Source organism: Cherax quadricarinatus, chromosome 36, assembly GCF_038502225.1.
Source record: "Cherax quadricarinatus isolate ZL_2023a chromosome 36, ASM3850222v1, whole genome shotgun sequence".
Classification (NCBI taxonomy): domain Eukaryota; kingdom Metazoa; phylum Arthropoda; class Malacostraca; order Decapoda; family Parastacidae; genus Cherax; species Cherax quadricarinatus.
Genome location: NC_091327.1, coordinates 21462611 through 21480222, shown reverse-complemented (window position 1 = coordinate 21480222; position 17612 = coordinate 21462611). Strand labels below are relative to the sequence as shown.

The window sequence follows — 17612 nt, the reverse complement described above, 5'->3', positions numbered from 1 at the left end:
AAGAGGCTTCTGAGTGAGCTAGATACCTCAAGGGCAATGGGGCCAGATAACATCTTCACATGGGTCCTGAGAGAGGGAGCAGAGGCGCTATGTGTACCCCTAACAACAATATTCAATACATCTATCGTAACAGGGAGATTGCCTGAGGCATGGAAGACAGCAAATGTAGTCCCAATCTTTTAAAAAGGAGACAGATATGAAGCACAAAACTACAGACCAGTGTCACTGACATGTATAGTATGCAAAATCATGGAGAATATTATCAGAAGAGTGGTGGAACACCTAGAAAGGAATGATCTCATCAACAGCAGCCAACATGGTTTCAGGGACGGGAAATCCTGTGTCACAAACCTACTGGAGTTCTATGACATGGTGACAGCAGTAAGACAAGAGAGAGAGGGGTGGATGGATTGCATATTCTTGGACTGCAAGAAGGCGTTTGACACAGTTCCACACAAGAGATTAGTGCAAAAACTGGAGGACCAAGCAGGGATAACAGGAAAGGCACTGCAATGGATCAGGGAAGACAGCAGCGAGTCATGGTACGTGGAGAGGCGTCATAGTGGGCACCGGTGACCAGCGGGGTCCCACAGGGGTCAGTCCTAGGACCAGTGCTGTTTCTGGTATTTGTGAACGACATGACGGAAGGAATAGACTCCGAAGTGTCCCTGTTTGCAGATGACGTGAAGTTGATGAGAAGAATTCACTCGATCGAAGACCAGGCAGAACTACAAAGAGATCTGGACAGGCTGCAGACCTGGTCCAGCAATTGGATCCTGGAGTTCAATCCCACCAAGTGCAAAGTCATGAAGATTGGGGAAGGGTAAAGAAGACCGCAGACAGAATACAGTCTAGGGGGCCAGAGACTACAAACCTCACTCAAGGAAAAAGATCTTGGGATGAGTATAACACCAGGCACATCTACTGAAGCACACATCAACCAAATAACGGCTGCAGCATATGGGCGCCTGGCAAACCTCAGAACAGCATTCCGACATCTTAATAAGGAATCGTTCAGGACTCTGTACACCGTGTACGTTAGGCCCATATTGGAGTATGCGGCACCAGTTTGGAACCCACACCTAGCCAAGCACGTAAAGAAACTAGAGAAAGTGCAAAGGTTTGCAACAAGACTAGTTCCAGAGCTAAGAGGTATGTTCTACGAGGAGAGGTTAAGGGAAATCAACCTGACGACACTGGAGGACAGGAGAGATAGGGGGGACATGATAACGACATACAAAATACTGAGAGGAATTGACAAGGTGGGCAAAGGCAGGATGTTCCAGAGATTGGACACAGTAACAAGGGGACACAGTTGGAAGTTGAAGACACAGATGAATCACAGGGATGTTAGGAAGTATTTCTTCAGCCACAGAGTAGTCAGGAAGTGGAATAGTTTGGGAAGCGATGTAGTGGAGACAGGATCCATACATAGCTTTAAGCAGAGGTATGATAAAGCGCATGGTTCAGGGAGAGTGACCTAGTAGCGACCAGTGAAGAGGCGGGGCCAGGAGCTTGGACTCGACCCCTGCAACCTCAACTAGATGAGTAGGTGAGTACATACACACACACACACACACACACACACTACAACTTACACTGCCTGGAGATGAGACTGCGAGCTAAGTTCTCCTGGTCCTTGAGTTGCTTGGAGGAGGACTTGGAGGCTGCGGAAGTGGAGGTGGAGGAGGAAGAAGAGGAGGAGGATGCCTGGCTGTCTTGCCTCCCCAGGACAGACGCTGAGGACGAGCTGCAACCGTCTTTCTCTCTCTGTTGGCTTTCTTCTTTCCCTTCCTCCTTTTCCTCCTCTTTATTCCTGTCTACCTCCTCTCCTTGTCTCTCCTTGCTGTGGCCAGGCAACGAGGTTGCTGTCATTCCCTGTAAGGTGCCGCTTGACCCTTCACCACCACCTTCACCTGGATCAAACCACCCAAACACGTAAATAAAGTAAATGATGGTTTGTAAAAATGTAAATAAAATAAATAATGGCCTGTAAAGTTTAAAACGTGTCGACTGCACGAGAGTCAAGACACCTGTGCACAAAACTACTCAAAGAAAATTTTCATCCACAAAATTATGATTTAATTAAACTTTGTCGTATAAGCACTAAGGTTGATAATAGAGTTTAAAACCAGACGACTGCAAGAGGGTTATTAAGGCTACATAATAACATCTGCACTAGTTAAGAATGATTTAATCTTTAAGGAAGAGATCAAACTTTATGTAAATATACACTTTGAGACATATACTCGCATACAACTGTTGGAGTCTACTTAGCAGGAGTCTACCTGGAGGTCGTTCCGGGGGTCAGCGCCCCCGCGGTCTGGTCCTTGATCAGGCCTCCCAGTCGATCAGGGCCTGATTAACCAGGCTGTTTCTTCTGGCCGCACGCAATCCAACGTACGTAAATATGATGTTAACAAACTAAATTACGATTTCGTGAGTCATTAAATGAATGTTGAAGACAATCTGGGATTCAATTACTGTATTTGCATTTTTTATATGTTGAACCAAATGTTTACATAAAAAACGAAAGAGTAAATCTAGTGCTTATTGAATGAGCAGCAATAGTGTTGAAATTATACAGCTGTGTCTCTTCTCTTTTTTTGTATAATGAATCCTTAAAATCTGTTCATTGTGTGGCTACCATGATCTATGTGACATTTTACAGCTTCAGAGCAGGCTCTAGCTATGGGCACCTAACACCCATCACCGTCTCGGAAATGCTCTGGACATTTGAGACCTTTTTTTTTTCTATTTAGAGCCCTTGAGGAAATGGCAAGTCACTTCACTGTTAATTGTAAGATGTCTGAGATCTCAAGATTGTATCCACATTTTGCATCGGCTAGATGAATCTGAATTATGTTGATACTGTATCTCCATACTGTATTATGTAGATCAACCATGTGAAGAAATTGTAGCAATTTATATGATATAGTTGAAATATTTGTACAGTTTAAACCATGTCCAGCGGGTCTGGCAAAGATCCTCTGTAATCTTGCTTTCCTTGCGCTACTGCACAGAGGAAGGGCACAGAGTGCGCAACTGACTAGTCCGAAACACGATCATTGGGACGCCAGCTACCAAGTGCGCTGAAACACAGGATCACTGAGACGCCAACTACCAAGTGCGCTGAAACACGGAATCACTGGGACGCCAGTTACCAAGTGCGCTGAAACACGGAATCACTGGGACGCCAGCTACCAAGTGCGCTGAAACACGGGATCACTGGGACGCCAGTTACCAAGTGCGCTGAAACATGGGATCAATGGTACGCCAACTACCAGATGCACTGAAACAAAATCATTCGAACGTGTAGTCGGAATGATTCTGGTGGTCAAGTATAGCAGAGTTGACCAGCAGTACTCACTGAGGGTCCGGACACGTCTCTCCTCGTCAACCAGAAGACGATCTCGCAGCTCCCGAGCTTCACGTAAACGCTCTGCAACGAGAAAATATCACTATCGTTACACAGATAACCCGCACACAGGAGAAACTTATAACGACGTTTCGATCCGACTTGGGCCATTAACTAGTTACAGAGTGTGAGACTTGTTAATGGTTTAAGTCGGATCGAAACGTCGTTATAAGTTTCAGTCTTCTATATGCACCTTATCCGTGTATTCCAGTCACAGTATTGTGCCATCGTGAACTTTAATACTTTTGTGTGTGTTGTGGCTCACGGGATGCGCTACGGGTGCACAATAAACTAATGTCTCTGAAGGCATAATTTAAGAAGGAAGTGTGACATGCATGGATTGTGTAACGTTCACATAACAAGATCTGAAGAAGTCTGTACACTAAGGTTAGCCATCATAGCAGATTGATGTTTTAATTGATGAACAAGACACATCTGTACCTTGTGGTCTGATCTGAAAATATTATTGTCACTGACCATAACATATAATTACGATTATATACTGTTACATGAAACTAATTCATCATCCCTTTAATTAAATGAAATAATACTAACTAAGTCTTATATTGAGTGTGTTATGTGTTGTTATTACCGGCAAACCGACAATATACATTAAATAGTTTATTGTTATGTTTTAGCAGTCAAAATAAATAGCCACTAGGACACATCTCGGTACCTTCACGTCAATGATGAAATAGCCTAGACCTCTACCGTGGGTACAATCTGTTAGCTTGCATCAGGGACGCAACTGTTACAAGCACTAACACAATTTATAAATGCTCTTAATGATCCGCTGAGTGCCAGGTGATTTCCCCCGCCCCACAGACAAACTAACGAGAGTAAACTGACACTGTGATCCCAAACAATACGGCTACTTACTTAGTCTACGTCGCTCGAGGGAGTGGTATGTGACTAGTCTCTCCTGCAGGGATTGCTCTGGATGTGCAGCCTCGTAGTCATCACGAGATATGTATAGCAACTCCACTGGCTGGTGGAGGAATTCGTCGAGTTTTTTTAATTATTTGCACAAGCTCTCTCTCTCTCTCTCTCTCTCTCTCTCTCTCTCTCTCTCTCTCTCTCTCTCTCTCTCTCTCTCTCTCTCTCTCTCTCTCTCTCTCTCTCTCTCTCTCTCTCTCTCTCTCTCTCACACACATACACACATATTTAGGACAAAAGAGAAACTATTTATAAAAGGGATTTCAACCACAGGTAAACAGCTTGGGAAAACTGGGACTCACATGGGAGAATGATAACGTGGAGAGCTAAGTTGATGCAGGCAGATAGAGAAAACTTCCTGAGTCAGCAAATCAAGGAAGGACACGACACGGGAGAGATATGAGCCAAGACTGGACCTAGTGTTTACCGCAGGTACATTTAACAAAGGTGAAATAGAACATGAGAACCCTCTGGGCGCTAGTAGTATTCATGTGGTCCTGAACTTTGGTTACCTAGCGGAACTAATGGTACAGGGAAACTATAGTAGGTGTTAGTTAGTTTAATATGTTTATTATGCACCCCATACCCATCCAGTGGGCGGTAGTCAAAAGATTACAGAGGTACATAATGGGTCCAGGGACTGGGCCTCAAAGTTTTGATAGCTGAGCAAGTTACAGAGGTAATGAATTCACAATTTACAAAGGTAATGAACTCACAATTTACAAAGAAAAGCCAGACTTTAGAGAGGAATGTTTTGAAGAGTTGAGAGACTCCCTGAATGTAGTGGACTGAGACAGTGAGTTGGAATGTAAGTCAGTGGATGAGACGATGGGGTACCTAGCTGGAAAATGCAGAGAAGCTGAGATAAGATAAGATTTCGTTCGGATTTTTAACCCAGGAGGGTTAGCCACCCAGGATAACCCAAGAAAGTCAGTGCGCCATCGAGGACTGTCGAACTTATTTCCATTGGGGTTCTCAATCTTGTCCCCCAGGATGCGACCCACACCAATCGACTAACACCCAGGTACCTATTTGCTACTAGGTGAACAGGACAACAGGTGTAAGGAAACGCGTCGAAATGTTTCCACCCGCCGGGAAGATGTAGAAACAACAAAGACAGAAAGACTTTGGTTCAACCAAAGACGCAGGGTGGCAACAAAAGAAGTGTATAAGAATGGAAAAAACACAAGAACAGAAAAAACGAAAAGAGAGAAATGAACATATTGGCTATAACCTAATATGCTAGGGTGAGAGAGGCTGAGAAATAAAATGAGAAAAGCATAGCAGCAAAATCCAAGTCTGAACCACAACTACTTCACAGCCATCCATACCAACAAAGGAAAAGGTAAAGACACTTTTGATGGACCTGGATACATCTAAGGCAAGGGGGCCTGATAACGTACCACCATGGATTCTGCGAGTGGGTGCAGAAGCTCTGTCTAAACCACTAGCTATGATCTACAATAAGTTGATGGATACGGGACAGTTACCAGAGATATGGAAGACAACCAATAAAGTCCCTGTTATGAAGAAATGAGACAGACAGGAGATTTTAAGTTATTGACCAGTTCCTCTGACATGCATGCCTTGCAATGTAATGGAGAAATTTATCAGGGGTGAGTTGTAGAACACTTGAAGAGAAGTGATTTCATAAACAATAACCAGCATGGGCTTAGTGGTGGCAAATCTTGTCTTACTAACCTGTTGGAGCTCTGTGACAAACGGATGAGCAACGGGAGAGAAAGAGAAAGTTGGGTGGATTGCATTTTTAAGATCGCAAGAAGGCGTTTGATACTGTACCCCACAAGAGGCTGAGCCAAAAACTTGAGATTCAGGCGGAAGTAGCAGGGAACGTACTCCGATGGATCAAAAAGTATCTTAGAGCAAGGAAGCAAAGAGTGACTCTCGGGAAAAATAAGTCACAGCTGGGAAAAGTAACTAGCGGGGTTCCATAAGGATCGGTATTAAGACCTGTACTGTTTATGGGTTATGTGAATGATACTCTAGATGAGATTGATTCAGATGTATACATGTTTGCTGATAACGTAAAATTAACGAGAATAAAAACAGATGAGGACAAGGTAAGGCGCTAAAAGGACCTTGACAAATTGCAAGTGCTCAGATGTTTGATAAGTGTTTGCTTAAATTCAACCCCAATAAATGCAAAATGATGAACATTAAGGAAGGAGCAAGAAGATCGGAAATGGGGTATAGACTAGGGTCACAGAGACTGCAGACTTCACTCAAAGAAAAAGGCTTAGGAGTGAGCGTACTATCCAGTACAAAGCCAGAGGCTCACATCAGCTGAATAACCTCTGCAACCAATGTTCGTCTGGCAAATCTTAAAGAAATCTCCAAAAAGTCATTCTGAGCTCTTTATACAAAATACGTTATAGGCCAATCTTGTAGTATGCTGCACCAGTGCGGAACCCACTCCTGAAAAAGCATGTTAAGAAACTAGAGACAATGCAGAAGTATGCAACAAGGCTCGTTCCTGTCGTAAGTGGTATGAGCTACGAGAAGAGGCTAACGGAATTGGACCTAACGACATTGGAGGACAGAAGAATCAGGGAGGATATGATAACAACATATAGGATACTCATGGGAATTGATAATGTAGATAGAAATAGGCTGTTTTAGAGGCGAGAAAGGGAAATTCGGGGAGACAGCTGAAAGTTATAGATAAGCCACAGGGATGTTATGAAGTATTTTCACAGTCTCAGAGTTATCAGGAAGCGGAATGACTGATCATGGTGAGGAAGAGATGGAGCCAGGTTCCCTACATAGTTTGAAGAGCAGATACGATAGGGCATACTAGGTTAAGAGGGGGTGAATCCGAAGTGGCAAGGTAGAGTCAGGGTCAGGGTCAGGCTCTGATAATCGATCCCGACAACCACAAATAGGTCAGTACACACACGCACACGCACAAAATGAATGTAAATCCCTACAAGGACACGTGAGTATAAGCAAGTGGAGTGATACATTCATAATTGAATTTGATTCTGATCTGCAGACGGAGGAAAGGATCCAAGGACATATATAAACAGAAAATTATCATTAGATGGCATAAATAGAAAAGTGAGAAATTCACATGTTATACTATTAAGTATTCTTCCGATATATAGATAATAATATGGTAAAAAAAACACAACGTACATTAGACAACAAAATGGAATAACTATATAGGTTGGTTGGTTAATGGGGTTAAAAGGCTATCTATTCCACGAGGGTCATTATGGCTGCATGTCGTCTTCTCACCACCAGTCAAGAATACTTTAATACCTAAAGTGGAAATTAAAGTTAAACCATCATATATATACACCTCATGGTGTATATATCCAATTGTAGCGTAGTGCTCACATCTAAAAAAAATACGTGCAAGTGAAATATAAACAAAACAGCTCACTAAGTTCAAGAGATGAGCTACAATTAGGCTAAAAAAAAATACGTTTGCAGAAATGAGATAAAAACCTCATTCACAATATAAAATTATGATAGGATACCAGAAAATAAATAATGACGATGTTTCAAAGCATTATGTAAATTTAAAAAATGGCATATATTTTTAAACTGGGTAATTTCTTAATAGGCTCAATTGTAATTAAAGACATTGTGAATCATGGATTAGACAACACACTTGAGTAAATATACGCCAAGTTTAATCCCTATCTGAGGGATTAAAGTATACCTGACTAGTGGTGTACAGTTTACATGCAGCCTTGACCAACCTCGCACAGTCGATAGGCTTTAAACCTAATAAACCAACCATGCATAAGACAGGTGAAGACTTGACCTTGAAAGACACTGTGCCGGGCTAGTCTACACTTCAAGAGGAAAACTAAGACCTGACCTTGATAAACATTGTCTGGGCTAGTCAACACTTCAAGAGGAAGACTAAGACCTGACCTTGATAAACATTATCTGGGCTAGTCAACACTTCAAGAGGAAAACTAAGACCTGACCTTGATATACATTGTCTGGGCTAGTCAACACTTCAAGAGGAAAACTAAGACCTGACCTTGATAAACACATTGAGCTAGTCTACACTCCAAGAAGCAAACTAAGACCTGACCTTGATTGAGACGTTGTGCTGGGTTAGACTACACTCCGAGAAGTGAACATTAAAATGGTATAAAATACCGACAAGTTGTTAGGTAAAACACATATGCAACAGTTAGGTATCTTTATTTCGAAACGTGTCGCCTACACAGTAGGCTTCTTCAGTCGAGTACAGAAAAGTTGATAGAAGCAGAAGATACTTGAAGACGATATAATCAGTCCATCACCCTTGAAGTTTTGAGGTGGTCAGTCCCTCAGTCTGGAGAAGAGTATTGTTCCATAGTCTGAAACAATATGAAGTTGAAGTGACAGGATGGAGCCTTATATACCGCCAGGAGGTGAGATGTACGTCACTAGTAGAGGTAAGAATGTAGTCGTTGGGAGATCAGGTCCCTCTCAAATCCAGCCATTCTCACTGGTATTTTATACCATTTTAATGTCCACTCTGTCAAACTGCAACACAAGGGTATCTTGGTACAGACCTGAAATCAACTTGGACAACTTCTACTAGTGAGAATGGCTGGATTTGAGAGGGACCTGACAGAAGAAGTCACCCTCCAACCGGAGGGCCCCAAGAAAGAATACAGAAGAAAGAAGATGAACGACACCCCCCGCCCGGGAGGCCACCGCCAGGTCGCCATCTGGAGAAGACCCGAGCCGGAAGTACCGGCAAACCTACAACAACAACTTCAACTCCATATTGTTTCAGACTATGGAACAACACTCTTCTCCAGACTGAGGGACTGACCACCTCAAAACTTCAAGGGCGATGGGCTGATTACATCGTTTTCAAGCATCTTCTGCTTCTATCAACTTTTCTGTACTCGAGGAAATGGTATGGTGATACCGACAAGATGTGGAAAAAAGAAGAAGCCTACTGTGTAGGCGAAACGTTTCGAAATAAAGATACCTAACTGTTGCATATGTGTCTTACCTAACCCTCCAAGAAGACTAAGGAGCTGACCTTGATAGAGAGACGTCTGCAGGCCTCAAGGGAGCGAGGACTGGTGAGGATGTAAGCACAGTCCTGGTGCTGAGGAAGGTCGAAGTTGTACAGGTCCAACCTCAACCCTTGACCCTTCATAGTACACTCAGGGCTGTGTGAGATACAGAAAGAGAGAGAGAGAGAGAAACGAGACCAGCAAGGAGAAAATCGATTAGTTACAGAAACTTATATCGTACAAAGTAACTAACCACCCCACAGTAACACACAACATATTAATTAGACTGATAATGACACTAATAACCAACAATAATATTGATAATAATATTATCACGTTTTCCACCCCAATGCAATTTCATTGTGCCATTGGAGTGGCCGACGACCCCTGGCATCTTCACTCAATTGAAAAATCAATGTTATAAAGAAATAACCTAAAAATACACGAAATTTCCCTTATGTACATAAAGTAGATTTATCTCTCAGTGTACATGCATTGATTATTATATTCACGGAGAAGCGCTAAGCCCGTAAGGGTCATGCAAGGCATAGATAATGGGAGGTAATAAGATTACAATCCGAGGAAGGGATATACTCATTGAGTATACTAATATATATATAGTGAATGTATATACCAAGAGGTATACCTGGAGAGGGTTTCGGGGGTCAGCGCCCCCGCGGCCCTGTCTGTGACCAGGCCTCATGGTAGATCAGGGTCTAATCAACCAGGCTGTTACTGTTGGCCGCACGTAAACCGACGTATGAACCAGAGCCTGGCTGATCAGGTATTGACTATAGGTGCCTGTCCAGTATATATATGGAGGTATACCTGGAGAGGGTTTCGGGGGTCAGCGCCCCCGCGGCCCTGTGGTAGATCAGGGTGTGACTGTTGGCAGGACCTGGCATGGTAGATCAGGGTCTAATATATGGAGGTATACCTGGAAGGGTTTCCAGGCTGTTACTCATGTTGGCTGTTACGCACGTAAACCGACGTATGAACCAGAGCCTGGCTGATCAGGTATTGACTATAGGTGCCTGTCCAGTATATATATGGAGTATAGTTTAATTTCTAGCGCCAGGACAAGTACCCAGTATTGTTGCTTCGGTGTATTGCTATAAATGCACTGAGTTTCGATCTTTAAAAAATTATCATAAGATATATATATACAGGCTTGTATGTTTCTCTGATCTATTAAAAATATCAAGTTTGTCTCCTTTTATCATCAGAGAGAAGTTCTGCCTTCAAAAATACCGTCAGAAACAATATATTTCAGGACGTACGTAGGTCCTGCTTGAATTTTTAATTCCTGCCACTAATGTAACCCATCGTCCCCATTATACTCTAAATTATCATATATAACTTCAATTAACCAAAGTTAAATCTATATAATGCAATATATTTGTGACAGTTTAACATGTGGGTCCTCAAGATTATTATAAAACATGTTGTATGTTAAGTATATATATTATCTAAATAAATTTACTTACCCTTGTCTTGCCCTTGGCGCCAAATCTTATAAGAAAAACCAGGAACTTCTTGGATTCAAAACCGGTTTATTTGAGCCCCTACACGACCTGTCTAGTAACCTGGGACACCTGTAAAGCAAGATACACGTGTAAACAATGCACACGTGTTACTTACAAAGTGCTGTGTGAGTTTACACAGGTGTGGGAGTCATTAATGAGGACGTCTAGAGAGCGTCTTCAAGACGTGTGCGGGAGACCAGGGCGGCGTCCATAGCAACGCCCTAGCAACCACCTCGTGCTGGGGATGCGCACTGGCGACGCCTCTTGTCTTATCAATGAAGAACAGTGGCGCAGCCAGGATTTCACTCTGGGAGGATGGTAAACCAGTATTTTATTCTGATGAGTTTCAGTCAGGGCTTCAAACAGAAGCTTAGGCCAATGGAAATAAGTCACTTTGACTTTTTTTTTTTTTTGGGGGGGGGGTTACCCTAGGTAATTTACACATGTTACTGCTGTATAACCCTTGTGGCTTAGCGCTTCTTTTTGATTATAATAATAATACACATGTTACTATGTATGATCCACTCAAGGGAGATTCCGTGATGCTGGTGAGAGGCTCTTGATCCAGGGGATTGGATCTGTGCTCCAGTTCCCTGAATTAAGCTTGAATGCCTTACGCCCCACTCCCCCATCCACAACAGGCGTTGTATAATCCCTACGTGTTTAACGCTCCCCAAAATAATAATAATAAGAATAACTGTATGATAATTGTACTTACGTGTACCTGTACCTCAATAAACTTACTAAGCAAGAGTTGCAATCTGCCGGGGCTTAAAATTCATGAGACACTGAGAAAATCAAAAATTTTTAACATATAATTGTCATTGTGTACAGTATGTGAAATTTCTTAAGCTATGATGCTTTCGCTATCACTGGTCAACATAACACAATGAAAAATACCCATTAATTGAAAATAGTAAGTACTGGGGAGCTTAATCCAAGTTATCCTCCTTTTCGTGGCTGCGCCTCTAATGAAGAATATTAAAATTACATCCACATTTTGCACCGACTAGACGAATAAACTGTTGAAGATTGAGACACTTATGCAGCATATGAGAATCTTTATTCAGGAAACGTTTCGCCACACAGTGGCTTCATCAGTCCAATACAAAGAGGAAGGCGTAAGGAGAGGAGTATGAGGTAATCAGCCCCTCAGCCTGGAGTCGATGTGTTCAGTCCATCAATCTTGTAGAATGTACAGCATAGGGCCGTAGACGTGGCTTATATACTGTAGTGAGGTGAGGTGAGGTGAAGCAGGCGGAGGCGGGGTCATAGTGGTACCATCCACTAGTCGAAGTAGGTCTTCGTCCAAAGGTTGAACAAGTGTTGAAGAATTCTTTGTAACAAGATCCCATGATGCTGCAGTGTCTGACAGTTGTGATAAATGGTTTGAAAAACCGACAAGTTGAAGATTGAGATACTTATGCAGCATATGAGAATCTTTATTCAGGGAACGTTTCGCCACACAGTGGCTTCATCAGTCCAATACTACAGTATATAAGCCACGTCTACGACCCTATGCTGTACATTCTACAAGATTGATGGACTGAACACATCGACTCCAGGCTGAGGGGCTGATTACCTCATACTCCTCCTCTCCTTACGCCTTCCTCTTTGTATTGGACTGATGAAGCCACTGTGTGGCGAAACGTTTCCTGAATAAAGATTCTCATATGCTGCATAAGTGTTTCAATCTTCAACTTGTCGGTTTTTCAAACCATTCATCACGAATAAACTGTTCTTTGATGAGGCTATAACCTGTCACCGAGCAAGTGTAAATTTCCAATCTCACCGCTTTCCAGTGAACAAAAAAAAAAAAAGTACCCCTCGTCTCTCATAACTGAATACTTCTGCACCTATGTACTTCAATGCACGCCACTGGGATAGCAGTTGTACCTCAAGACCCCCAATAGGCCAATAGATCAAGAGATCTAGCAGGCGTAGATCATCCCTCCCTAGAGACCTAGTGGCTGGAGATCAAGATTAAAGAATCCCACGAACTTTAGCTCAACACAATGAAGAAGTAGATCAGCAGTATTCAGAGGACCTGGACCTGAAATGCAATGAATATTAGTGCCTTTCTTTTGTGTCTAGGAATGCTTTATTACATGTCAAGACTCATGCTGATCAATTGTTGTTTAATTCAGGACTTTCGGGTCTACTCCCTACATGCTGCCCGAAATGCTTAGGCATGCTAGTGGCTTTCTTTGAAATTAATATCTTATAATATGTAAACCACACATTGTAAGCTTTGCAAGGGAATAAAAAGTGCCCCTTGGCCTGGTGGCAGAAGCTCTCGCGCCGCACGGTGAGGTCCAGGTTCGATTCCCAGCGAAGGGGTAGAAACATCGGACGTGTTTCCTTATACCGTTTGTGGGGCTGGGACCAAGAGAACATGTAGGCCAGGATGAATTGCAGCAGTTGGATATGCTGAATGTTGCAGACAGAGTAAAACAACTGAAGCTAAATCATGTTTATAAAATTGCTCACAGTGTCCAGAATATCTTGCTGTCAATTTTGTCAAGGTTGAGAACCAAAGCAATCCTATGAGGATAGACTAAGGGCCCTGAATCTGCACTCTCTAGAAAGACGTAGAATTAGGGGGGATATGATTGAGGTGTATAAATGGAAGACAGGAATAAATAAAGGGGATGTAAATAGTGTGCTGAAAATATCTAGCCTAGACAGGACTCACAGCAATGGTTTTAAGTTGGAAAAATTTAGATTCAGGAAGGATATAGGAAAGTATTGGTTTGGTAATAGAGTTGTGGATGAGTGGAACAAACTCCCGAGTACAGTTATAGAGGCCAGAACGTTGTGTAGCTTTAAAAATAGGTTGGATAAATACATGAGTGGGTGTGAGTTGGACCTGATTAGCTTGTGCTACCAGGTCAGTTGCCGTGTTCCTCCCTTAAGTCAATGTGACCTGACCTGACTAGGTTGGGTGCATTGGTTTAAGCCGGTAGGAGACTTGGACCTGCCTCGCACGGGCCAGTAGGCCTGCTGCAGTGTTCCTTCGTTCTTATGTTCTTATAGTACTAGGGGGAGAGAGCACAACTTTGTTGCACCCACAGTCATTGGCCAGGCTTCAAACACCTTTTATTGTACAGCAATAAAGGAATGGAACAGACTACCTGCACATGTCAAAGCCAGTCATAGCATGAACCAGTTCAAGAAGAGTGCCAAAAGGTGTCTGATGAATGTAGCTACAGAAAGGGAGAGGAATGATTTTCTATTTTTTAGCTAACATACATGTAAATTTTACCTTATTCCTAGTAATGTCCCTCGTATTGTAGATAGTCTTAATGACCCTCGTGTAGTAGATAGTCTTTTTAGTATGATAATAAGATGTTATCTTCATTATAGAATAATAAGAAAATACAACCTTTATATTATAATAATAAGGTAAAAGGACCCCAATGGAAATAAGTCACTCTGTCTGACTTTTTTGGGTTATCCCAGGTTCTCTACACATATGCTGCTATGTATGACAATTCTATGTAACTGTATTTGTGTATACCTGAATAAACTTACTTACTTACTTAGTCTATGTTCACCATCCAGGTAAACCATCAGTAATTAATAGGTACCTGGGAGTTAGCCGACTGGTGTGGGTCGCATCCTGGGACAAAACTGACCTAATTTGCAGAAAATGCTCAGCATAACAAGCGGCTTTCTATATAGTAGTATGTCATTGATGTCAGCTAGGACTGTATACCTTGTACATGTACTTGTAGTAAATAAAGATATTATTATTAAAAAAAAATAATTTTCAAGTGAACCCCAGTTCATGCGGCGCCTCGCAACCCTTAACTCCAACAATAACAACAACAATTCTGAATAATAATAATATTTATTTCTAATGTGTTTTTTTTTTATGGTTGCTGGGATCATCGCCCCTGCGGCCCGCTCTCACACCAGGCTTATCTCTTTTCCTTGACATTTCTGCTAAAATTTGGGCAATATTTCGCTTAAGGAGGCCGTGAGTGGAGGCTCAATACAACCTCAGCAGTGTCCGTCATTAACAACCCTAACAACTATGAATTCTGTCAAATATATCATTAGACTGCAGAGGTATTTAAATTCGAGAATTGTATATATAACAACCTGCCATTGCTAGTTAAGGTACAGCATATTACAGCTCTGACTTTACACACAAAAAAAATGGATTATTAACTTGGAGGGTTGGTAAGTTTATTTGAGTCCAGTTAAAAGAAATAGTTATCATACTTAGCTACATATGTGTAAATTATCTAGGATAACCACCAAGAAAGATAAAAGGTGTCTTATTTCCATCAAGGTACTCGGGTTCTCACCCCCAGGACGTGACCTACAGGAAGTAAGTTTTTATATTTGACTGACACCCAGGTACCTACTTACTGCTAGGTGCACAGCAGGAACAAGTACAAGAAAACAAGCACTGTCTCTGTCCACCCCTGGGATCAACCCGGGTCCTTCAGTTGTGAACTGTTACCACTGAGCCACGACTGTGCCGTGTCACTCTGTCTGACTTTTTTGGGTTATCCTAGGTTCTCTACACATATGCTGCTATGTATGATAATTCTATGTAACTGTATTGTGTATACCTGAATAAATTTACTTACTTACTTACTTACTTATGTCTTTTAGTCGTAGCTACCTGGAAGCATTTTAACCACTCTGACTTTCCTGGGTTATCCTGGGTTATTAACCCTCTGGGGTTACTAATCTGAATAAAATTACCCTTCATTTTATGGGGGATCAAATTCAGTGTCCTTCAATTCCTCTAGGAATAATCCCTTTATATGATCCTGTGGGTTTAGCACTTTACCATGATGTTTATCATCATAATCAGTCATAATCATTACTTGACAGTCATCATCATATGTTATCATCATCATTGTAATAATAATAATCATAATAATATTACAAATAATCCTTGCTTCTATAGTTTACATACCTGGCCAGCCAGGCTGTGGCTCATACGTTGGATTGCGTGCAGCCAGCAGTAACAGCCTGGTTGATCAGGCTCTGATCCACCATGAGGCCTGGTCACAGACCAGGCCATGGGGATGTTGACCCCCAAAACTCTCTCCAGGTAAACATCTAATTAGGAAGAGGGTATGGAGTGGCATTTGCTACTTTTATTTATCACAAAGTTTGTCCTTTGATTTCCTTGAATTCTCTAATTCTCCAATACCCTGGTCATCTAGCCATTAAATTATATATTGAGAATGTTGTTTATGGGATTCTTGGTTCAAGTGATAATGGCCTCGGCTCACATCTGAAGGGCTTGGGTTTGATCCCAGCACAAGTGGCAGCAGTGTTGTGCCCCCAGTTGTGGGTTATATTTTGAGGATAAACACCAATGGACACCAGTGGAAATAAGGCAGACAGCTTTTTTTGGGGCTGTCCTGAATTATTAACACACTGGGTTAATAAGTGCAATTAATTATTATTATCATAGGTAGCACTGTAAGTGTATTAGATCAAGATTGTTAAATCTGTAATAGACAAATAATTTGACATATTCAAATGATCTCTAAAAATTAAACTTCTATATTTTTCTTTCAGATGTCTTTACCAACCTTATACAGGATGCATATTAAACCATGGAAGAAGCATTCATGGGTCACACATTAACTTCAAAATATCCAAGGAAGCCAAGGAGGAAGGTTCAGATGTTTTTAACTTGTCATCTTTTCCGCTAGACCGTATAAGAAACTTCTCCATAATTGCCCATGTTGATCATGGCAAAAGTACTCTTGCAGATCGTATATTGGAATTAACTGGTAAGTTGCAAAGATTTTGTTACTTAATTATTGTGTAAATGTAAGTTTATGATTATTACAGTGGCATAAAAATTAATGATTTCTTGCCTCTAATGAAATTACTTGGCCAAATATGTGAACAAAATTTTTTGCTTTAAAATAATTATTGATAAACTAAAGTAACCTCAGTTCAAACATATTTTTGGTATTTTGTTAATCTTGATTAATTAACTAGCTGTTGTGTGTCAGCATGCAGAGATTTGCAAAGAAGCTAATTAATCTGGAACAGTGCAATGTATATATAATAAACCTATCAAATCAGTCTTCAGATTGTATTAAATATGACATGGTAAATAAAGTATTGTGAAGAATAAAATTACTTTAAATAAATATGGTTATCACATTATATTGATTTGTTGATGAAATCTTTGTCAGGTAATGGTCTATTTTCAATAGCAGTTAATTTTCATTGTGTGTATTTGTTAGTTATTCTTGTGATGGAAGCTCTTCATGATACTGTGTGGTTTAGAAAAACACGTAAGCAAACACTTACATATTTACATAGGACATATTTATTTCTAATAAATATGTCCTAGTGTTTGCTTATGTCTTTTTCTAAACCACCATGTTGGTATTTATTACCAAGGTTTATACCATGTTACTGTGTAAATAACACTCATGTAATATTAGAGCATTTTATTATTATAGTAAATGTTTTGCTGGCAAAGTTTTATCAATCCGACTCAGGGTTTGAGAAATCGACAGTAGTTTTGTATATAGGATCAGAGAAGTCAGGTTCAGGAGCTATCCACTCTGGTGTGTCGATCAGGTCACCTGATTGTGTGACCTCATTGACACCAATGACCTGATGCTTCCCGCTCCAGATTTCCCTGTTTCTATACATACACTGTTACTCTTTCATGCCCTGTACTGAACTGATAAAGCTCCCCTTGAACAACATGTTTCCTAATAAAATATTTTA

The 17612-nt window shown here is 41.3% G+C and overlaps 2 protein-coding genes across 2 annotated transcripts; one reads left to right on the top strand and one right to left on the bottom strand.

Moving 5' to 3' along the window:
• Positions 1 to 1573: 1573 nt before the first annotated feature.
• LOC128691287 (coiled-coil domain-containing protein 177-like) lies at positions 1574 to 11181 on the bottom strand. The gene is made up of 5 exons (XM_053780116.2): positions 10996 to 11181; positions 9378 to 9510; positions 4298 to 4406; positions 3371 to 3442; positions 1574 to 1916 (listed from the first exon to the last, which is right to left on the bottom strand). Exons 2-5 carry the CDS (start codon positions 9495 to 9497, stop codon positions 1588 to 1590), a joined length of 630 nt encoding a protein of 209 aa, XP_053636091.2. The 5' UTR covers positions 9498 to 9510; positions 10996 to 11181; the 3' UTR covers positions 1574 to 1587.
• A 3478-nt stretch (positions 11182 to 14659) lies between these two features.
• On the top strand, positions 14660 to 16651 carry LOC138853639 (translation factor GUF1 homolog, mitochondrial-like; the record flags this gene model as incomplete). Its single annotated transcript, XM_070091642.1, is given in 2 exon segments — positions 14660 to 14954; positions 16434 to 16651. Coding segments are annotated over 2 exon segments (253 nt in total), but the record flags the coding sequence as incomplete, so codon positions are not given.
• Between the last annotated feature and the right edge of the window lie 961 nt (positions 16652 to 17612).